Below are 24281 nucleotides of genomic sequence, written 5' to 3' on the forward strand. Positions count from 1 at the left end.
AAGGAGAAGGAGAAGGAGAAGGAGAAGGAGGAGAAGGAGAAGGAGAAGAAGACAAAGGAGAAGGAGAAGAAGAAGAAGACGAAGGAGGAGAAGAAGAAGACGAAGAAGAAGAAGAAGAAAGAGGAGGAGGAACAGTGGAGTTAAATTAGAAATGTACCATTTTCTCACCTTCATGGTAACAACCAGATCAGACAGAAATCAATAGCTGCGGAAGTGGGGGTGGGGTGATTTAGAGAAAGACCACTCCTCCTTTCAAATGTCCTAGTAATCACAAAGTAATCCTCATGAATGGGAATAGTGCCCTTATCAGAAGAGGCAGGAGAGAGATGGTGGAATTCTCACTCCACCAAGAGAGGACACAGCGAGAAGACTACCACCTACAAAGGACAAAACGACCCTCACCAGACACTGGATCTTTCCTGCCTCCAGAATTGGGAGAACTGAACTGTTCATAATCTACCCCAACTATCTGTTATAGCAGCCTGAACTAAGACAGTCCTATTTCAAGGTTTTTTTTCCTTTAATGTATTTTTTTTTCCTTTTGTGTAAAGTGGTATGATCTTAGAGTCCATGGCACCTCAAATTTTCATTTAAAAAAAGTATCGTTTTCTTTTTTTTTTTTTTTATAAATTAGGTTATTTAAATTAGGTTTACTGTAATTCCAGTACAGTTAACATACAGTATTATATTAGTTTCAGGTGTACAACAGAGTGATTCAACATACCCTGTGCTCATCGTGACAAGTGCACTCCTTAATTAATCCCCATCACCTATCTCATCCATCACCCACCTACCTTCCCTCCGGTGCCTGGATTCCCAGTTAAGTGTACTGTCATCTTCCTTATAGATAAAGAGGGGGCTATTGAACATACCATATCTTTCTTCCCAGTGGAAGCTGAATGGCTGTTAATTAATTTTTTTAACGTTTATTCATTTTTGAGACAGAGAGAGACAGAGCATGAATGGGGGAAGGTCAGAGAGAGAGGGAGACACAGAATCTGAAACAGGCTCCAGGCTCTGAGCTGTCAGCACAGAGCCCGATGCGGGGCACGAACCCAAGGACCGCGAGATGATGACCCTAGCCCAAGTCGGACGCCCAACCGACTGAACCACCCAGGCGCCCCGGCTGTTAATTTAAAAACAATGTTCAAAACAATAAAACATTTACAAATACTTGGGGAAATCTTTTCTTCTGACACTATGAATGCCCATCCCAGAGCAATGGGTCCCAACCTTGGCTGCATAATTTAACCATAGAATTCAAAATTCTGATGCCCAACCCACACTGGCAACCAACTGAAGCAGAACCTCTGGAGATGGGACCTGGGCACTGGTCATTTTTAAAGCTCTCCAGGTCATTCCATTGCGTAGGTAAGTATGAGATCCCTAGATCAAGCATCTATAGCCGTAAAGAATTATATCTTTTATGTATGGATCCAAAGGATTCACAAAGGAGTTTCAGAACTGGTTTCACTGCCTTGGGGTGCCTGGGTGGCTTAGTCACTTAAAGCGTCTGACTCTTGATTTCCGCTCAGGTCATGATCTGGCGGTTTGTGAGTTTAAGCCCTACTTTGGGCTCTGTGCTGACAGTGCAGAGCCTGCTTGGGATCCTCTCTCTCCCTCTCTGTCCCTCCCCTGCTCACACTCTCTTTCTCTCAAAATAAATAAATAGACTTAAGAAAGAAAAAAAAGAATTGGTTTCACTGCCTTAACTATAGAGAATAAACAGATGGTTACCAGAGGGGAAGGGGGTGGGGGGAATGGGTAAAATGGGTGAAGGGAATTAAGACTACACTTATCTTGATGAGCACTGAGCAATGTATGGAATTGTTGAATCATTATATTGTACACCTGAAACTAATATAAGGCTATATATTAACTATGCTGGAATTAAATTTTTTTTTTAAAGTTAAAAAAGAAGAATTGGTCTCACTTGTTGAGGAATGTACAGTCTCAACTGGCAAATGAAGATATGTGTGTATCTGTGAATGAAGACTGGGGGCATGTGCTCGGTGAATGTGATACACAAGAAATGTGGAGGCCATATAGGCACAGTAGGGATGCCCGTACCCTCCTGATGCACGGACAGGCTCTGATAAGAGCAAGGCTGAGGAAGCCTAACTCTGGCTGGGGAATGGTGTAAATGGAAAAGTACCCGGTATGTCCAGGAAATAGTGAGGGGACCAATCTAGCTGGATGGAAGGTTCCTTCTTCCGAGTAGAAAAGGTAAGTTTGGAGAAGCAGATTAGACCCAGCCCCTGAGGGCTTTGAGAAACAAGCCAAGGAGTCTGGTGGCAGTTTGGGGTCTCTAAGGAGATTTGAGTCAAGGACCAAATGCAAGCATTCCTTGGGGAAGACTGCTTTGATGGGCTACGCACAGTGCGGTCAGGGGAGAGACTAAAACTCAATCTACTATGAGAAGAACGTGCACGTTAGATCAAACTGTATATGTGATGAAGCACAATCTTATACCTTCCCTTTCAGTTTTCCACAAAAGACCAGGAGTTTGGGCTTCCTAGAAACGGCACGGATCCCACCTGTAGTGGGACCCCTTGGCAGGAGAGAGTGGACAGGATGCAGGATTGGTCTTGTCTTTGTCCCTTTGGCCTGGCTCCAAATTTCACAGTTGTAGTACTTTCTGCTGCTACCTATTCCTCCTTTTTTCATGAAGGCTACTCTTATGGCCAGGAAATAAAGTTCTAGGGGACAAAGTTTCAGGCTAGAGAAATTCTTTCTTATAATTTTTTTTTAATAGGAGTATCTGAGAAGCTGAGTGATCCCGAGGTCATACGGGCAATTGGAAGACTCCTAGGAACAAAAGAAGGGGCCAAACGATTCATTTACTCAATAAATATTGAACACTTACCATTTGCCGCCATTCTAGACAATGGAAGTACAGCAAGGTCCCTTTTCCTGATAGGCAACTCTCTGGGCATTGTAGAGGTTTCACTCAAAAACAAAAAGGCAGTCTTGTCAAGCCTTTGAAAGGCTTTTGTAAAGCCAGTCACAAAAGCAACATTTAAGTTGTACCCAGGGTTACTCAGAGACACTGGAGCTCAGAGGCTGTCTACACATATTGACTGCCATCCCAAGACCATGGAGACGTTCTTTGTATTTGTAAAATTTTCATTTTATAAATAGCTGATAAGAATCCACATGTAACTACATGCGTTGATTAGAAGTACTTACGACAAAATGAAACTGAGCTTTCACTGATAAAGTCACCACAAAAAGTGTTTGATTCTTCTTTTTCTATGTCATTATATTCTAGTTTATAGACAAGTCCTATTTTCTCACTGTGGAGGAAAAAGTTAGCATATGCAAGTCCCCTTCTTCTGCCTTTTCTTGCCCCTCGAGAGAAGTTTTACCTGCATAATGTACCGGAATCTCTATCTTTGGCCCAATGACGTAGTGCCCCTCCTCCAGGCTGTGGGCAGTGATAGTGGTCCACTGACGGCACGAATGAATCAGAAGGTAGTCATTTTCCCGCAGCCCTTCTATGCATTCTCCTAGAAAAGATAATTTTATAGGAGAAACTTAGAATTAGCATCTGCTTACTCCACACTCTGCAGTGAAATTTCATGGGTTAAAACTGCACTACTGCGGAACTTGGCAGTTCATCCTAATATGACATAAGTTTGCTTCTGAATTAGCAGTAAGAAGGCATTCCACAACAAGCTGACAATTGTACACAGGATTCCATAAAAATGTTTCCCTCTTATCTGCAAAGATATTTTCAAAACCTCATTTTATCTCAATGACTGTTTGCAAGGATACTAAAAGTTATTAAGTGCCAACAAAGTGTTAGGCACTATTTAGATGCTTTGCACATATTATTTCATGTGATACAATAATATTATGAGGTAGATATTGTCCCCTCTCTACAGGTGGGAAAAAAATCAAGATTCAGAATGTTAAGTGATATGTCTAAGCTCACAGATTTAATAAGCAGAAAAGTGAGGATTCGGGGCTAGGTCAGACTGATTCTAAAGCTTATGCTCTTAATCGTTAAAATACAACCACCAAAATACATAATAAACCTATCTCTCTGTTGAAATACTGGTTGAAATTAGATGCCAGAATCTCCTTTTAAATTTTGTGTGTTTTGCCAGTTCTCTCTGGCCCCCTACCAAACTTCCCAATCAATTAAAAATAATGAAGCTTTATAGAATGCAAATGAAATTATTTTTCATTTCGATATCTTCTGAGGTACATTTTTAGCATTTGAACCAATGACAAGTTATTTCAAAAGAAAAATCCATCCCCTGAAACTTAAAAGACATTTTTTAAGACGCTGAAATAAATGATCCGTCTCATGAATCCTGGTTTAGTAATTCTAAGTGCTCAGATAATGCCTGAAAAGGCTAATTTCTTTATACAGAAAATAATTAGCCTTTTTTATTTTTGATGCTTATTATATTGTAATAATCAAGAGTCAGTGATATAATTGTATGTTTTGAAATGGAATTTATAGCTCACTTAAAAATTCTTAAAAGTTTCACTGCTTCTATAATAAAAAAAAAAGTAGAGGAGGCTGTAATGATCAATTTGGTTACCACAATCATAAGCCATCAAATTTGTTCCCAATCCAGTAAGGCCACAGTCTTTAAAAAAAAGTCTTCATACAAGAATACTCTATTGTTGTTGCAGGAGATACAAATGGGATGGGAGAAGAAGAAACAGATCTGGAAACAGAGGTATCCTAGTAGGAACGAGAAGGTCCAATTCACCAGGGGGAACTTTCCAAACCAGATTCCCCTGCCCCTCTCACTTTGGGGCACCAGGTTCATAAAGACAGCTCTCGAGGAGACTGCTGGTACTTATGAGCCCGTTGTGTCCCCCTCAAGCATGGTAGGGCAGGAAAGAAAGATCTGGAATTGCTGCTCCATAGGAGCCACCCTTAAGGCTCCCCACCAGGAGGCAGGCAGGTGGGAAGGGCACACAGACATCAGGCAGGCATTATAAGCACAGGCCTTGAAGCCCAACAGATCTGGTCCAGTCAACGCTCTGCTCCTCACCACTCTGTGGTCTTGGGTAGAAACCCTCCGACTTCAGAGTGGTTGTGAAGATACACAGTGACAGACGTGGAAAATGTGTAGCACCAAATCTATCACATTATGTTAGGAGTGGTTGGGAAACATCGGCTATTAATCTCATTTACTGTAAGCTTTTTCTCCCTAGAATTAACACTCTAATTCAGGTCGTGTTATCCCCTTACAGGTGAGGAAATGACCTTCAGAGCAAGTCAGGAAACTTGCCTATCACTCTGTGGCAGAAACGGACTTTGGGGTTCCTCTACCTCTCTCCCTGTTCTTTCCACACCACATGGACTTTTGCCTTGAAAACGGCCAACGATAATCCAAACAACAGGGAGAAACTGACCCTCAGCTCCAAGTCTCACTCATTCACTGAATCAGTATGACAGGCACTGTTCCCGGCACCTGGGAAACATTTGTGAACAAACAGAGACCCCTGCCATCCAGGATGCTTACGATCCAAGGAAGAAGCGAGACGGTATCAGCAACAAAAATGAATAATTAAATTGTGAATTCATTAGAAAGTGAAAGGTGCTATGGGAAATGGAAAAAGTGAAGGGTAAGAGAATCAGGACTACGGTATATAAGAAAGAAGAGTTTTGCACGGTCATCATTTTGAGATATTCATTTACCCAACAAACATGTCTCTGCTTATTTGTTTAGCTTTTTCTAAACACAGCTTGAGGAATAACTAACATACAAAGAACTGCACATATTTAATGTGTATGATCAGATGACTGTCAAACATTTATTTATGGAGGCTCTTTCACGCACAAAGCACTGGAAGAGTGGGCAAAGATGGAAAGACAGCGTGGTGTCTGCATTCGAGAAGCTGACATTCTCTTGGCGAGATGTATTCACACGTAATTTTATGTAAGGTAGGACAGGCTGGGTGCTACGCAAGAGAAATAAGAAATCTGGAGTGGAGACGGGGACTTTAGCAGAGAAGACCAAGAAAATGTCAAGAGGAATATATAGTTTTGGGGCTCGTCCTTCCTTCATGGATGAGCTGGGCTCAGAAAGGAGGTGGGCAGTGGGGAGTCAGAGAAGGGGTTGGGATAAGAGAACGGCCAAAGCTCCGCTTTAGGAAAATTAACCTGGCAATACTATAAAAGCTGGATCGGAGAAGGGAGAAAACAGAGCCACGGGGTGTATGCAGGAAACTCAGAGGGAAAACACACCACCATTCGGGGAAAAAAGAAATGTCGTTTTCCGCAACTAAACAGTTATATCATACAACTGTTTTAATTTTATTCCACAGTGGGCTCTAAAGAGGCAGCCAAGAAACAATTGCAGTCAAGTTAATCAAAATGAAAATTTAATGTTAAATCCTACTGCTAGCTGCTAGTAAACAGTCTGTCAAGAGGATTCAGAATGATTTTCGAAGCTATAAAGTAGTAAGAAACCAGGGCCTGTTTTTGAGCTTATGTCTTTTTTGTTTTTTTTTAACAACTGCCTGCTTCAGGCAAAATAAGTTTCACAAAAATTGTCTAGAAGTAAAACTTAATATAATCACTTAAAATGTCCTAGGGGAGGCCACTAAGAGAGGCACTACATTAAATGAATTCATAAAGTAAACATTTTTGTGACATAATTAGCCTGTTGCTTAACTACTATATATAACATTCTAAAACTTATATATTTAGCTCAAAGATGTAGTGACAAGAAGTCTAAAAGCAATGTGTGTTAAATTCCAAAATATGTTACTGCCATCCTGAAACTTCCCCACATCTAGCATGCTTCTGGGATATGCTCTATTTGCCTGGTTTGACCTTGATCCCCTCAACATTAAGTCTTACACACCTATTTAAATTATTTTTAATGCTAGGAAAACTAGAATCCATGAATCCTTCTAAGTATGCTTTAAAAAAAAACCAAATAAAAAATTATAAATAAGTATTTATAAGCTGGAAATGCATAAATTCTCCTCCTGTGGCTGGTGGCCTTTATAATCTCCTGATGCACCTTTCTGATTTCTCCTTGTTACCTTCATGGTTCACCCCCCCCCCCTCCCCCCCCCCGCCCTTTTACACATTAGCTATAATTGTAGGAGTTAATCAAGTTCACCATTTCTCTTTCCTTCACAATCTTACACACCCCGCACGGACTCAATTAGTTACGGACAACTCGCAAATGCATGCTCTCAGTTACCAACTTGTATGCAGCGCTCTTTGTCCAGGCTTTATCTTCTACACTTTTCTACCTGGATGTCCCCATGCTGATTCATTCAGCCATCCTACATTCATCCAACAAACACGTACTGAGCACCAGCTATGTTCTAGAACCTGGAGATACAGTATTGAGCTAAGTACCTGCTCTCATGGAGTTGACCTCTTGGCTGGGCTTTCAATCACCGTTTTTCACTCTTTCAATTCATTTAAATATTGCTGTAGATTAAACTTCCAAGAATACAGCACGGCTCATCAGACTGATTCTTCTACTGACATCTGCCTTTAGTGGTTCTCATTCATACAGAACGAGGCCTGAATTCCTTGGCTCAATACTCAAGGTCCTCATGATTGTAGATCATCAAAATATTGGGAGATCATCAGAATAGAAGACCTATATCCCCACACCATACACTAGAGCCCAAAGGACCTGTTCTCTGTGCCACACACACAGTGCAGTCTCACTCACCTGGGCCCCCTCGCTTTCTTTCCTTGGTCCGAGCCTTATCTCCAATCCTCATTTACTCACTAGTCATCATACTCATTTTTGAAAGACCAGCTCAAATGCCACCTTCATGAAGGCATTCCTGATACGAATCCTAATATTTTCCATTTAAAATGCGGCAATTTTGTAATTTTGCTAATATTCTATGCCGAATTTATAAACTTCTGACATTTTAATGTTTATGTATGTTTAAATGGCATAATAAAAATAATTTAACTATACAGGAATTATAGGCATTTTTTTTTCCTTTTGAAATTGGTCTATATACATTTCGTCAATTTTGAGAATCACGGTTATAAGGACAAAGTACAAGGATAATTCAAGACTATAAAGACTGATAGACAAGATCCTCTCTAAACTTCCTGGTCTTACTAGCATCCACAGCAATGCCATGGAGTGGCCCAGATTCGCTGCCCCACGGTTCTATTTTGCTTTTTAAATATTCAGATATAATGTTTACATTTATTTAGAGTATTTTCCCCCACAGGGCGTCTGGGTGGCTCAGTCAGTTAAGTGTCCAACTTTTGCTCAGGTGATGATCTCATGGTTCACAGGTCTGACCCCTGCATCAGGCTCTGCGCTGACAGCTCAGAGCCTGGAGCCTGCTTCAGATTCTGTATCTCCCTCTCTCTCTGTCTCTCGCCCACTCACACTCTGTCTCTCTTGCTCTCAAAAATAAAGAACATTAAAAAAAAATTTTAGAATATTTTCCCATAGACACTGAATCTTATGTTTTTATGCAGCTTGTACCTATTCTAGCATTGTTTAACTTGTAATTAAATTGATTATATTTGAATATACTGAATCAGTATATGACTACAGTGCCTTTATATATGAATTACATAGAATATATCTCAATCAAGTCAAACAGTTGTATAATGTCTATAACAGTAGAATCCAAATTTCTATTAAATGCTTTTTTATTTTTAAATATGAAGCACAGTGTACTTGGATGACAATGTATAATGTTTTAATATTAAATCTGTCAATTTACTGCTGATGGATTTTCTGTTAAAGTTGGGCTGAGAACAACACAGACACATACCCACGTTGGTTTGGTGTTTTGCTATCCTCATGGCACAAAGAACAAATGTGTGATTTTACACAATTCTCTAAGTTGTGTTGTGATTTTGGCAGCTCTTATATTAAAGTGTTTTTTTTTTAATTTTCCACATTTGTCTCTCTTTTTCTTAGTGTTGGCATCTCACACCAGAGTAACACGTTTGGTCAGCAATTTGGGGCTGTATCTCCACAGAAGGCATGCACTTTTAATCCTTTCAACTCTCAGAATACCCGACTTTCCAATTTGCATGGCAAACATATAATCTTATATTGCTGATTATCTTTCTTTTTAAACTATGGCTTTATCTTCATTTAGCATGGTCTCTTCTCAGCATGTGAGGAGAATCGTGTCTGTGGTGGATATTCATGTATTTGTTGACTGATTAATGAAGCCCCATTGAAATAATCTGATTTGTTAATACACGTGTAATGAGAATCAGATTTACTGAACTTGGGATCGTTTTTATCTGTTTGGATAGAAACTGCTCCTTATGTTGTAGCTAAATCTATCAACAATGGGTAAATTAATACGTTTTATGGTATCTGTTACTATTTACTACAAATCTAATTTAGCAGTGGTGCATTGTTTTATTTTACTAATGTTAAAAGAAAAGCTGGTCAAGTGACAACACAGCACTTTACCTCCTCATTGTTAACAAATAGTGTTGTTTCATTTTTTGTGTGTTTATTTTTGAGAGAGATGGAGACAGAGTGCAAGTGGGGGAGGGGCAGAGAGAAAGAGGGAGAGAGACAGAGAATCTGAAGAGGCTCCGGGCTCCGAGATGTCAGCACAGAGTCCAACGTGGGGCTCAAACTCACGGACCGTGAGATCATGACCTGAGCCGAAGTCAGACGCTTAACCGACTGAGCCACCCAGGCGCGCCCCGTACAGTGTTGTTTAATTTTAATTAGGTGTTTACTTGATCTTATAATCCTTTTCATGTAGACAGGAACCCTACTGAGTCAGTCATACACTCAAACCACTGCATTTCTCTTGCAACTTAAACTCTTTTTTTAAAGTTTTATTGAAAAATAATTGACACACATCACTATGTAAGTTTAAAGTGTACAGACTGATGTCTGATGTACGTAAATTGTGAAATGACCATTAACATCCATCATCTCATGTAGATACCATAAAAAGAAAAAACATTTCTTCCTGTGTTAACAACTTCCCTGTTGTTAATGACATCCCTAGCACTGATTTTTCTTATAACTGGAAGTGTGTACCTTCTGACCACTTTCCTCCAATCCCCCGTCCCCATTCCATTAAAAAAAAAATACCTTCAACAGCAGGGGCTGAGTACCAGCCAGGTTTCCTCTTCTTCTGACTCCTCCTGTAGTTAAGGGGTGCCACGTCCCTGTGTGAGCAGAAATGACATTTTCTACTTTCTGTCCCTACCCGTGAAAAATGCCTACAAACCATCCTCTATGCTCTTTTCTCAGGCAAGGGCTGAATACTGATTACAAGGAAGACCTCGGAGCGAGCTGAAGATAGCAGAGCTGCCGGCAGTATGGGCTCCTGAATCGACACACAGTGGAGCCAACCACCTGCCCGTGCCCTCACCGCACCCTGAGCCGGGATGTGAGAAATAAACTTCGACTGGGATGTCGTGGCAGTGATGTGTTGTAGTTTTCCTTTTTCGTTTCAGTGGTTAGATTACGTTAACTAAAACATCTACATGCATGACCTTCGACACCAGCAAAGACTCCCGATTATAGTGATCACAAAGGTTTTGTTACAGAGGCTATTCCTTCTAAGTCCTCTTCAGAAATACAAAACTTGAATTTGCCAAGGTGGCTTGGATGTAGACTAAAAATTCCTTTCCTCATTCTTTTAGTTACATCTTATCCCATAAGCTGAGGGATATAATTTAATGCTGCTTACTTAGCATCCTCAAACACTGTCAGTATGTAAAGTCTTAGGTGTTTTTTCCAAACCAGCAATATTTACTGTGAGAAGAGAACATGGCACTATGATAATGTTTCTTTGTCCCAGGGGCACCTGGGTGGCTCAGTCGGTTAAGCATCCGACTTCGGCTCAGGTCATGATCTCACGGTTCATGAGTTCGAGCCCCACGTCGGGCTCTGTGCTGACAGCTCAGAGCCTGAAGCCTGCTTCGGATTCTGTGACTCCCTCTCTCTGCCCCTCCCCTGCTCACACTCTGTCTCTCTCTCTCAAAAATAAACATTAAAAAAAAATTAAAAAAAGAGTTCTTTGTCCCAAAGAACTACAATCCAAATGACATGACATGGTAAGTAAAAAAAGGATATGGGGGTTGGGGGTGGGGAGGTAAAGGAGGAAGAAGAGATGATGTCGTAGCAAATTGCTCTAAGACAGTTAAAGAACAATCATGAAACCATGAAATTAAAATGTTGTCTGCAATGAAAAAGCAGTAAGGTGTTCCAATGAGAAAGTAATAGAAGGGAAGGAAAATCCTAAAAGAATTAACTAATTAGTAACTAATCAAGAGACAGAAAATATAAAAGGGTCAGGGAGGATGTGGTTATTTTATGTGCTTTATTACTAAAGCACAGGTAATAATTTTGAAATCTGTGGAAAAGAAAGCTCTAGGAAGAAAAGAAACTGTTTTTAGCTTAATGGCTGAAGTATTTATAAGAAAGAGAAGGACAGGACAGGAAGGATCAGGCATAGGTATTAATCAAATACAGGTATCTGAAGTCACTTGATAAGAGCTTCTCAAAACTCATAGAAAAGAGTAAACAAAAATAAAGCTGGCACAGACACCAAGAACACAAAGGACAATGGGTGTCGTACCCCTGGGCAGGCACAATGAACAATTTTAGCCACCTATAACTGTCCCCTACTCCAAATACTGAACAACAGAACGATCCTCCGATGACGGGCACACACCTGCATCTCCACATTCATCCGCTTCAACAGGACAGTCCTTTTCTGGGCGATGGCATCTTATGACCGCTAAGATGCATCTTGTGGAACAGAGAAAAGCCTTGTGGATGGATGTGGGGTGGGAACAGTAGACAACAGCATTTACTTGAGCTTAGCTGCTGTCCAGTTCTAAACACTTCTCAATTGAGAGCATGTCTGCTTCTCTAGTCCTGCCTCTGTGTGTCACGGGAGGAACCTACAGCCCTGAGGAAGACTTTGGCTCTGACCCTGGGCCACATAGCCCTTGTAATCTTCTGGGGACCTGTAAAAACTCTAGTGGCTGGGAGGGGAAGGGCAACACATCGACCACTGAAATCAGAATCTCTCAGTGAAGTCCAGAGACCTGCATGTCCTGAAATTTCCTTGGGTATCCTATTGTGCAGCCCAGGTTCAGAGCACAACCAAGGCAGTTAAGTGCACAGGCCCTGGGGAGACATCACCCACCGGGGACTCCTTTCTTGCACCTATTGTGAGAAGGGGGCAAGATAAAACTTATCAGGTGCTACAAAGCATTAGCCACATAGTAAGCTCTCCAAAAGTGCAATTACTATTATTATCCTCAGATACCTAACGTTACAGGATTTTCTCAGGCTATGACACTTGCATAGCATGTATTGTCTGCTTTTTTATATAGTTTTTGCATTTTGCAGTAATTAAAAAGTAGCCTGTGTTATTTAGCATTTTATGGATACACATTGTATTTCTCCAATTAGACTGTGACATTTTTGGGTGGCAAGGACTTTTCTTGTTTTCTTACCAGCCCAGGGTCATACACCCAGCTGTTATCAGTAAAAGCATCACTGATGATTATTTGACATGGTTATTTAACTATTAAGTTCCCACAAATTGACACATTGAGCTAGCAGATGAAATTAAAGGTATTTTCCTCTTTGTCTTCATTTCACCATAAAGAATAAGGGCAATTCTATTTTCTCAGACTTCATTTTGTATTTAAGCCTTTTTAAAAAACCAGGTTATTATTGGGGCGCCTGGGTGGCTCTGTCGATTGAGCATCTGACTTCGGCTCTGGTTCAAATCCCACGTTGGGCTCTGTGCTGACAGCTCAGAGTCTGGAGCCTGCTTCGGATTCTGTGTCTCCCTCTCTCTCTGTCCCTTCCCTCCTTGCGTGCTATCTCTCTCTCAAAAATAAGTAAACATTAAAAATTTTTTTTAAAAACCCAGGTTATTATTTCAGGCTACTAGGAAGCTTTTCATCAAGAATGTTGACTTAATGAGAAGAACTTGTAGCAGTTTTTCTGTCACGATTCAACTCTAATTAGAAAGTGGCAGAAATTACTAGATATCCACCAATATTTCACTCACTCCTTGTCCTTGGTAATAATCCCCTTATATTAGCTGGGCACATGGCTGCCCAGAATACAGAATAATGTTCCCACCTGCATAGCAAGTAGGTTATAACACTGTTAACTAAGTAATAGTCAATAGGATATAGTGGAAATGTGCAACTTCCAAGATGTATTTTTTAAAAATAGCTTTCATATACCAGAAAATTCACTAACTAAAATTTATAATTCAATGGCTTCAGTGTATTCACAGAGTTGTGCGAACACCACAATCTAATTATAGACTATGTCTATCACCCCAAAAGAAACCTTATATCCATTACGTCATTTCCTACTCCCCCAGCCCAGCCTGAGGCAACCACTAATCTATTCTTTGTCTATAAATTTACCCATTCTGGACATTTCATATAAATGGAATTATAAAACGTGACCTTTTGTGCCCAGCTTCTTAGCATAATGTTTCCAAGGTACATCTATGTTGTAGCATATATCAACACTTCATTCCTTTTTGGCCAAATAGTATTTGATTGTATGGATGTATCATATTTTATTTATCCACTCATCAGATGATGGACATTTGGACAGTTTACAGTTTTGGTAGTTAGAGCATGCTGCTGATATGGACATGGGTGTACAAGTTTTTGTGTGGACGTGTTTTCATTTCTCTTGGAAATATACCTAGTGGTAGAACTGTTAGGTCACGTGGTAACTCTATATTTAACTTTTTTGAGAACTCCCAGACTGTTTTCCAAATTGGCTGCACCATTTTACATTCTCACCAGCAAAGAATGAGGGTTCCAATTTCTCCACATACTCTCCCACACTTAATGGTATTACCCATCTTTTTATTATAGCCATCTTAGTGGTTGTGACATATGTCTCACTGTCCTTTTGATTTGTGTTTACCAAATGATGAGCGATGCTGAGCCTCTTTTCACGTGCTTATTGGCCACTCCTCTATCTTTTTTGGAAAAAATGTTTATTCAAATCCTTTGCCCAAGTTTAAATTTGTTTATTTATCTTTACTGTTGAATTCTTAATAGTTTTCTGTATAATCTGCATACAAGTTCCTTATCAGATACATGATTTGCCAACATTTTCTTTCATTACAGGGACTGTCCTTTCACTTTCTTGCTAGTGTCCTTTGGACCACAACATTAAAAAATTTTTGAAGTCTTTTTTTTTTTTTTTTTTTGGTCATTTGTGTTTTTGGTGTCTGATGTGAAAAAGTGTTGCCTTAACCTAAGGTCATGAAGATTTATGCCTATATTTTATGGGCTTTAGTTCTTACATATTTACGTTTGTAACCCATTTTGAGTTAATTTTTGTGCATGTTGTGAGTAGGCATCCATCTTCATTCCTTCGAATGTGGATACCCGGCTGTCTGAGCACCAATTGAAAACTTTCTTCATTGAACTGTCTTGTCTCCTTGTCGAAAAATCAATTGACCGTAAGTGTAAGGGTTTATTTTTAAATGTAAGGGTTTATTTCATCTTAAATGTAAGGGTATTTCTATCCTCATGCCAGTACCAGAATGTCTTAATTACTGTAGCTTTGTAATAAGTTTTAAAATTGGGAATGTGAGTCTTCCAACTTTGTTCTTCAAGACTGTTGTGGCTTTTCTGGGTCCTTTGTATTTCCATATGAACTTAATGGATCAGCCTGTCAAATTTTTGGCCCTAAAAAACCACGCTGGGATATTTTGATAGTAACTGTGTCCAACCTATCAATTTGGGGAGGATTATCATCTTAACAATATTAACTCTTTTGATCCATGAACATGGAATGTCTTTGCATTTGTTTAGATCTTTATTTCAATGAGGTTTTGTAGTTTTCAGTGTGCAAGGCATGCATTTCTTTTGTTAAATTTATTCCTAAGTATTTCATTCTTTTTGATGGTATTACAAATAGAACTTTTTAAATTTCATTTTTGGAGTATTCATTGCTAGTGCAAGAAGCACAATTAATTTCTGTATATTAATCCTTTATAACCTGAAATCTTACTGAACTTGTTCATTAGTTCTAATAGCTTTTGTTTGTTTATTTATTTATTGTAGATTCCTTAGGGTTTTCTATATACAAGTTCATGTCATCTGCAAAGAAAGTTTACTTCTTCCTTTCCAATCTGGATGCTATGTTTTTTTCTTTTGCTTACGTAATGACTCTGGCTAGAATCTCCAGCACGACACTGAGGTGGCAACCATGATGTATGTTTGGAGAGGATGTGCCCTTCTCTTCCCTTTATTCTTCCTGATAGATGGACTGTGGATGTGATTACTGGAGCTGGAATGGTACGACCATTTGGGACTTTTAAGGGAACTTAGGACCAGAACTGAATCCATGACATGGCAACAATTGAAAAGAAACCTGGGTCCCTGCCACCCTGGGCAACATGCCAACCTATGGTTTTTGTTTTTGGGTCTCTGTGATTTACAGCCAAACCCAAGCCCAAATTGATGCAGGGGTATTAGAATAAAGTAAGAATTGTGGTGCCTGCATTATTCAATCAAAATATATGGACTAGTTTCAAAAAAGAAAAGAATTTTTGATTTTTTAGAAAAAACCAATAGTATTAAAGGTGGCTATATAAGGAAGTACTGTTTAAGCCTGGCTCCTGGTTGTAAAATCTGAACAATGTCTGGTATCTTTTCTTGTTGTTGTTTTAACTTCAAAATAATGCCACAGAGTTTAGAGGAATAGCATTCCTCAATATTATGCTTCTGATAATTTCTTTCAAGCTTCCTAACTCTGTGATTGTAGGGGCTATATTACCAACCACTCAAGTTTACTTCATAATTATTACTCAAAAATCACTAAAAAGGGGCACCTGGGTGGCTCAGTTGGTTAGGTGACTGACTTCGGCTCAGGTCATGATCTCACAGTTCGTGAGTTCAAGCCCCGCATCGGGCTCTGTGCTGACGGCTCAGAGCCTGCAGCCTACTTCAGATTCTGTGTCTTCCCCTCTCTCTACCCCTCCCCTGCTCATGCTCTGTGTCTCTCTGTCTCTCAATAATAAATAAATGTTAAAAAAAATTTTTTAAAAACACTAAAAACATTATCACCCATTTAATAGGCCTCTTTATTTGTATCTAATTACAGATAGGAATGATATATTAACTCACATTTGGATGGTTACATTAACATAGATTATGAGCTTTGGCTTTAAATTATTTATGAAACCAAATCAGGGACATGGCTCTAAGGTGAGCATCCGAATGCAGAGAGAAAAATAATGTGTTTTTAGATTAATGGCAAAAAAAAAAAAAAGGTTATGAGGAATACAGATGAAACAACTTCCCTGAAATTAACCATCAATAGGAGAATTAGTATCAGCATTGAGTACTTCAGTGATATCACAAGGAGAGTACCACAGAAAGGAAATCACTCCACAGCCTGCCAGTTTTGTATCCAGTTGACCATTACTACGAATAAAGATCCAGTAACTACCTCTCAACTCCTTCCCTTGCATCTCACGTTGGCTATGAACCTGCAGCACAGAAACTCTAGTTATTTCTGCTAAGTAGCTGCTTGTCTTCTGAAAATGTGTACGAATGTAAAAGAAAGCAACTTAATTCTTTGAATCATAATCTACAATAATATGCCAACTCAATCAGAGAGGTTTTCTTTCCTTTGAAGCCTCCAGGATATTTTTATTTTGGGAAAATATTCTGATTAAGTTAAAACAAATATGTGCTGTCATACCACGTTGACTAATCCAAAAGTGGTTTCCAGCTCCTTTACTGACTAAAAGTATCAAAAGTTCAGAAAGATAAAACAAATGCTAAGTATTTAAATCCCCTTAGCAACTCTTTCCTTTCTCGCTCTCAGCCATTTTGGCAGCTGCTTTTGGTTGACGCTGTTTGGAACCTAAGGCAGGAAGGCACATGGTATGGTGACCACAAAGAAGGCGAAAAAGTTTCTAGAGTCGATCAGCTCTAGCCTCCAACTCATTATGAAAAGTGGATAGCACAGACTTTGAAAATGAGCAAACATGGCAAAGCAAAACTGGTGTCCTCACCAACAACCATCCAGCCTTGAGGAAATCTTAAATAGAATACTACACCATGTCGGCCAAGACTGGTGTCGATTACTACAGTGTAACCCTGAACAGGGCACAGCACGTGGGAAATACTGAAGAGTATGCACACATATAGAGTATGCTATCATTGATCCAGGTGATTCAGATATCATTAGAAGCATGCCAGAACAGACTGGTGAAAAGTGAATCATGCAAAAGTTTTCTTTAATAAAACTGGCCAGAGCTGGTTTTTTAAAAAATAAATAAATCCCCATAACACCTGTCTTCACCTGAGTGCTATGCATGGAACAACTAGGTCACCTTCTCGTCTCCCCAACTAGATCATGTTTACATTCCAAAGGACTGATGGGCATAGACCAGGTCTATAATAAGTGCTTTATGAATGAACAGTCTTGGGTAGAAAATGGTGAGCATTCACATCAAATACGTGTAAGTATAAATTAAGCACTCAGATTTTATTTAACATTTAAACACTTCGAGGAAAGCAGAGTATTTAGAAAAGACTATTTTTTTTAGTATCTCCTATTGATGTCTTCCTACCCTACACAAACATCCAGAAATCTACATTGCCTAAGATCCCATCTTTAGATGAATATTCTATTCGAAGGCCCAAAGACTGTAGTCTTGGGTTCTAAGCAAGTGAAGGAGTTGTTGTATTTTATGCTTTATGGTTTACTATGAAATCCCAACAAGAAGAAAAGGAACTAGAGATTAATTTAGACAAAGTACTAAGTGCTAATGATGTCAAAGAACTTCATGAGGAAATCTAAGCAAAAAAGGAATGCATGAAACAAAAGAGAAAGATGTTTAAAACGAGAAAGAGAGATTAGGGATATATTATTACCTTTTTTTCCAGTGAACCCTTGGACAAAGGATTCCTTTTTCAACAGATTGACCAGGAATAATAGACCCCTGCTGTATGAAACAGAAGTATGCCTACTTAGGTCAAATCTGAAATGTTATGCTCTGAAATGGTGAAACGAACCTAACATTTGAAAGATAAGAATTCTATGTCAAGTGATGTTTGGAAAAACAGGTGAGCAATTGTAGTATTTCCTCAAACGTTTAAAATACATGAAATCTAGCATGGCGCCCGGGCACATACCATGGAATCACATTTCTGGCAGGCGAGGAAGGGGACTCAGATTTACATCAGAAAGCCGACACGGGAGAACTACTGTTGGGCAATCCATAAAAGACAATAACTGACATTCCTCTCTCAATAAGTCTCACACATCCAGTGTGTCCTCCAGTGTTGGACAGTGAATGTAGGATGATGCATTTGGTTGGTGTGATGTATGTACTTATCGCGCTGTGTGAGGAGACGTTCACACCAAAAAAAGGCACTGAGAGAACCAGACAAGCAAGGCAAGCATTGTTTCGGGATCTCCCCAGACATCAAGCTACCTGAGAGGGCAAAGGCCAAATCACCAGGCACGTTTCTCCCCTTCACTGTCCCCAGCCTTCTGCTTCCACTTATTTAAATGAATTTATAATACGTTAAGTGGGAGGCAGTGTGAAATCTCAAAGATAACCTCAAGTTTGGAACCAGATTTAGGTAATTGTGGTTCTAACACTCACGAACTGTATGACCATGAGCAAATTACCTAATTTCTCTGAGCAACGGTGTTCTCACATTTACGATGATAGCAATAATACTAAGTAAGTTGAAATGATTGAAGGGGAATAAATATAAAGAATTCGGGATAGTACCCTGTAGATAAAAGGCTCAGGAAAAATATGACTTTGGTTTTATTTTCTTCTTCAGTAAGTGTCCTTTCCCTTATTAGCCTGACTCAGGTACACAATACAGTTTCTTTGTCCGATGAGAAAATACTCCACGATGTACAATCATTTGTATTTTATGCTTCACTTCTACTTCAACAAAATAAAGGGATGGTATTCACCATGTAAATATAATGTTAAAGCTAACAATTGTAGTTCAGAGGATAAACTGAGCCATAGGTCAACTTAATGGGATTTTCATTGTCATTTTTAGTTTCAAATTTGATTTAGATCCCCTTGAATTTTATTATGTGACAAATAAAACATACAATATTAAAGAATCAAATTTAAAAATGATTCACTGTCATAGAATGTCATAGAAGTTACACCAGAAGATATGTTCTTTTTTTTTAAAGTTTATTTATTTTGAGAGAGAGAGAAACCTTGTGCACAGCATGGAACCTGACGCGGGGCTCGAACCCATGAACCATGAGATCATGACCTGAGCAGAAACCATAGTCAGACTTCCTAACTGACTGAATCACTCAGGCACTACAGAAGATATATTCTTAAGAAAAAAATTTGAATGACGTATTTGGCAATTTTTAGAACTTTCTCATATTAAGGGATTTCCAAAAATCCCGCACAGCCTTAGAACAAAAAACCAAACAGGATTTTGGAAAAAGGGAAACAAAGATTTACACATATGCCACTGCTGATATTCTCATCATGTTTCTAGTATCAGTACACAAAAACAGTGAATTTTAATATTCTCTGTACAAATCAAAGAGAGTTAATAAGAAAAATACAGATAACACCCGAGGTTTTAGTTTTTCCAGGTAAGTTGCCCTGAAGGCAAGAGCCACACCATACTTTGCCTCTATCACTTCAATACACAAACAGAAAAAACTTCAATATGAAAGAACACTCCCATTAAAATACGAGACATAAACAAAGACTTAAGAAAAATCAGATCACCAAATTTTATAGACAGGTCTATAAAGATATAGTAGGCTTAAAACAAATGCAAAGCATGTCTGATAAGCAAGGTGCAACTTCTCAAAATAGAACTGGAAAACAAAATTTTAAAAATCTGTTCTTTCAAAAAATGTCAAGAAAACCTCAAAACCCCAAACACCAGTAGTTTATAGACACTGACCTGAAGACGTCATCAATTAAATTGGTACTGTGGTTACCTACATCCCCTAACCAACTATACTGCTTACAGATAAATTATTAATATAATTTTCCATGGGAAAATGTAACAAAGAAAACTACCTTGACATCGAATCCTCTGTATACAGGGCCATCTAAATACATAATGTGAGACATGGAATATTTAGCTGACTTGAACAGAGGCAAGATACAGTTGCAAGAGTTCAAGTGTATTACCTATACTTTTTAAAAATAAAAAATTTTAGTGGACCAGAATTATGTTGGCAGTTATAGATAAAAAAGGTCTGTGTTTGCAAAGTTTAAATTGTGCACATTTAATAACATCTTAAAAAGGTTTTCCCAGACATTGACAAGTAAGGGATAGAACAGCCTCAACACATGGGCAGGGGGCAGGGACAGGGTGTCCCTGACCAAGGCCTGATAGCGAGCCACTATGTGAAAGTGACCAAAATGAGTCAAAGTGTTATAAGCTTGCCCAGATAGACAGATAATTGGAATCCATTGCAGCGTATGTAAATATATTAGATTTTTCACAGATAAGGGCAAACCTAATTAAAGAAATTTACCTCAATAACGTGGATACATTAAAAATGAATAAAAAAAGCCTGCTACTCCATCCCCTTCTCCCTTCAGGTCTAAGAAATTTAAAAAAACAAAACTTTTTTGTTTTTGTTGTTGTTGTTGTTTTTTTACAAATTATCCAGTAGACCAGCATCCAGAATGTGATTTCATGACTTATTAAAACGAGAGACTATTTCCTTCCATTTCAATGTTTTTTTCTAGATGCAAGAGAAATACTAGGTAGAGGATCCAAATGTAACCAAAGAGACTAAAATAGAACTATCACACACATATAATCTGTTCTTTTCCCCAACGTGAGACTGTCACATTGAGATGCTTTCTTCTTGGCATGCTTACAGACTTCACTGGTGAGATTCCAATATCCATGACCAGTCAACTGTCCCTTGTTGCTGTGTACTACAAACACCCACCGGCACATTCCACACATCTCCTTCTATTCTAGGTCCCAATTCCACCTCTGCTATGGCAGAGCCACATACAGCTCTTTCGGTTACTTTCTATGTGTGAAATGGGAACAGACCCAGTCCAATGGATAACACGAGAAACATCTACGGTATAACATCACCAAGAATTACGTCATTAAAATGAAAAGGAACAGAAACTTTAAGCATGATACTTGAACAGTATAAACATGGAGAGATTAGAGCCTTCCCTACTTCCTTCCCAGAGGATGAAATCTATACCAAGAATCCCAGTAAGACAGAACCAGTAAGACTGGGCTCAGGTTTTAAAAGAGAAAAGGAGAAAAGAAATTGAAGTCTCCTTAATTCAATGGCTATTAGGAGAACAAATGGAAAACATACCAATGCAAGCTTGAGAGACGGTAACGCTGCAACTCTGAAGACTAATAATTAGCATCAGTAGAGAGAAATGGAGCAAGGGAGAAGTATTAGTTTTCTATTGCTACATAACAAATTACCACAAATTTAGCAGCTTAAAAATTGCACAGAAATCTTGCATTGCATGGCTGGGTTCTCTGCTTAAGCTGAAATCAACTGTTGGCTGTCCAGGTTCTCATCTGGAGCCCAGGGTCCTCATCTAAGCTCATTCATGTTGTTGGCAGAATTCAGTTGCAGTTGTAAAACTGAAGTTGTGTTCTTGTTGGTTTTTGACTGGAGACTGACCTCAATTTCTAAGGGCGCTCACAGGTCCTTGCCTGTGGTCCCCTCCTTTTCTGAGCAATGGAGAACCTGTCTCACATTTGAATCCCTTTCATGCTTTGAATTATCTCTGACCTCACTTCTGTAACCAGCCAGAAAAAAACTCTCAGTTTTCAAGGGCTTGTCTGATTAGTTTGGGTTCACCCAAACTAATAATCAAGTCAACTTGATAACTTGATAATCAAGTCAACTGATTAGGGACCTTAATTACATCTGCAAATGCCCTTTGCCACATAACATGACATAAACTAGTATAACACCAGGGGGTGGCAATCAAGGGGCCATCTTAGAATCGTGTCTACCACAGAAGGGAATATAGAAAGGAAGCCAGTTATTCCAGGAGAGAACAGATACAGAATTTAAGTTGAGTGTTATGGGCAGACTTTGTGTTTAAACATTAAATTCCAAACAGATTTTATAGCTAAGAGCAATCAAAACTTACACTTTGAGATAACAGGTATGAAAACAGTTGTTACCTTGCCCCAAGTGAGTGGAGGAGCCAAATAAGAGTGCAATTCAGCTTTATTTTTAACATCTCAAGTAGGCCACAAGCACACAGTTCACTTAGACTTGAGATAAATAGAATCTTACAATCAGATAAGTTTCATTGAAAAAAAAGAATATAGCAAAAACTTATCAGTCTATACGTAAGAACAGAGTTTTAAGTAATTTCCAACAATTTTACTTGGCTTTTAATCTTTTTTAATTTATTTTATTATTGTTTTTTATGTTTTATTTTTTAAATTTTTTTTATTTTGAGAGAGAGACAGAGTGTGAGTGGGGAAGGGGCAGAGAGAGAGGAAGACACAGAATCTGAAGCAGGCTCCAGGCTCTGAGCTGTCAGCACAGAGCCTGACCCGGGGCTCGAACTCATAGACCGTGAGATCATGACCTGAGCCAAAGCCGGATGCCCAACCGACTGAGCCACCCAGGTGCCCCTACTTGGCTTTTTAAAGTTAACTGAACATAACTGTCAGAGATTTAAATAGTTTCAAAATTAATACTCTGTGTATGATGTTTAGGTCTCCACACTTCTTTGCTATGCTTCTTTGGCTGTATTTTTAAACCCTAGATTAGAGGGGGGAAAGAAGAGAGGGAGTTCTTTTTTCTGAAAAGGAAGTGCTTATTACTGACAAGAGGGGAAACATGTACTTCCATTTAAACTCCTGGGCCTCCCTACCTCTTAGGATGATGCCTCCTGCTACCAGTGGGCATGGGCTCCCAGTGACTCCTCTGTTCTTTGGATCCCATGTTCCTGATCATGTCACCCTGGCTAGGGTTGAAACCACCATCTTGTTCATCCAATTCAAAGGACCATCAGGCAACCACACTCTTGGAAAAGATAGGCAGAGAACATTTCTATTTTATTTTATTTAAAAAAAAATTTTTTTTTTAACGTTTATTTATTTTTGAGACAGGGAGAGACAGAGCATGAATAGGGGAGGGTCAGAGAGAGGGAGACACAGAATATGAAGCAGGCTCCAGGCTCTGAGCTGTCAGCACAGAGCCCGACGTGGGGCTAGAACTCACAGACTGCAAGATCATGACCTGAGCGGAAGTTGGCCGCCTAACCGACTGAGCCACCCAGGTGCCCCAAACATTTCTATTTTAATTGTAAATAAAATGGAATGCAAAGTTGGATGCAAGAGAGATGCTAGTATTTAATCACTCCCGTTTTGTAAACGTGGATGTTATATGCTGTGGAGCTGTCTTCATTACAAAAAATCCAACAACTTTGAGGTTCCTTGGACTATTCCCACTCACGCTGATAAAGGAGTTCCTTCCCCAATATATGTGCTGCATGTACCTATACAGAGATGCAGAATGGGCATAAAGTTCTACCCAGCCCTTCAGATAGAGGATGATGATGAAAGGGTCACTAAAAACAAATTCGGCTTCGCCAATTCATTAGTTTGTCCTAATAAAACTAGTTGTAGTTAGCGTTATACATCACTGCCAAGCACAGACCCATCCTGAGCTCCAAGTCCAGAGTCGACCCTTGAAGGGTTAACTGATAGGGTCAGAGATGACCCTTGAAGAACACAGGTTTGAGCTGTGTGGGCCCATATATAGGTGGATTTTTTAACAGTATGGTACTATAAATGTATTTTCGTTATGATTTTCTTTTTTTTTAATGTTTTTATTTATTTTTGAGAGAGAGAGAGAGCATGAGCAGGGGAGGGCAAAGAGAGAGAGAGAGAGAGAGAGAGGCAGAAGATCTGAAGTGGGCTCTGCGCTGACAGCAGAGACCCCAATGGGGGGCTCAAACTCACAAACCATGAGATCATGACCTGGGCCGAAGTCAGATGCTTCACTGACTTAGCTTTGTGATTTGAATAACATTTTTTCTTTAGGTTACTTTATTATAAAAATACAGTAAATAATACATACAACACACAGAGTACGTGCTAGTCAACTATGTTATTGGTAAGGCTTCCAGTCAACAGTGGGCTATTAGTAGTTAAGTTTTTGAGGACTCAAAAGTTATACAAGGTGTTTTGACTGCACGGTGAGGGATCAGTGCCCATAACCCTCAGGTTGTTCAAGGATCAGTGGTATATCCAAATGCCTTCTGGATGCTACCAGCTGAATGCCCCACAAGAACCTGGAAAC

At 39.3% G+C, this 24281-nt stretch overlaps 1 protein-coding gene and 1 pseudogene across 2 annotated transcripts in view; one reads left to right on the plus strand and one right to left on the minus strand.

Annotated features, from left to right (window-relative positions):
- The window catches only part of GAREM1 (GRB2 associated regulator of MAPK1 subtype 1), a 198930-nt gene that overhangs the window by 119552 nt on the left and 55097 nt on the right, over positions 1 to 24281 (minus strand). For both annotated transcript variants that reach the window (XM_042910137.1, XM_042910136.1), the window contains exon 2: positions 3369 to 3509. In XM_042910137.1, coding sequence (XP_042766071.1) covers positions 3369 to 3509 — 141 coding nt within the window. The remainder of the gene's footprint in view (positions 1 to 3368; positions 3510 to 24281) is intronic.
- LOC122203381 lies at positions 16876 to 17211 on the plus strand (annotated as a pseudogene).

Source organism: Panthera leo, chromosome D3, assembly GCF_018350215.1.
Source record: "Panthera leo isolate Ple1 chromosome D3, P.leo_Ple1_pat1.1, whole genome shotgun sequence".
Classification (NCBI taxonomy): Eukaryota; Metazoa; Chordata; class Mammalia; order Carnivora; family Felidae; genus Panthera; species Panthera leo.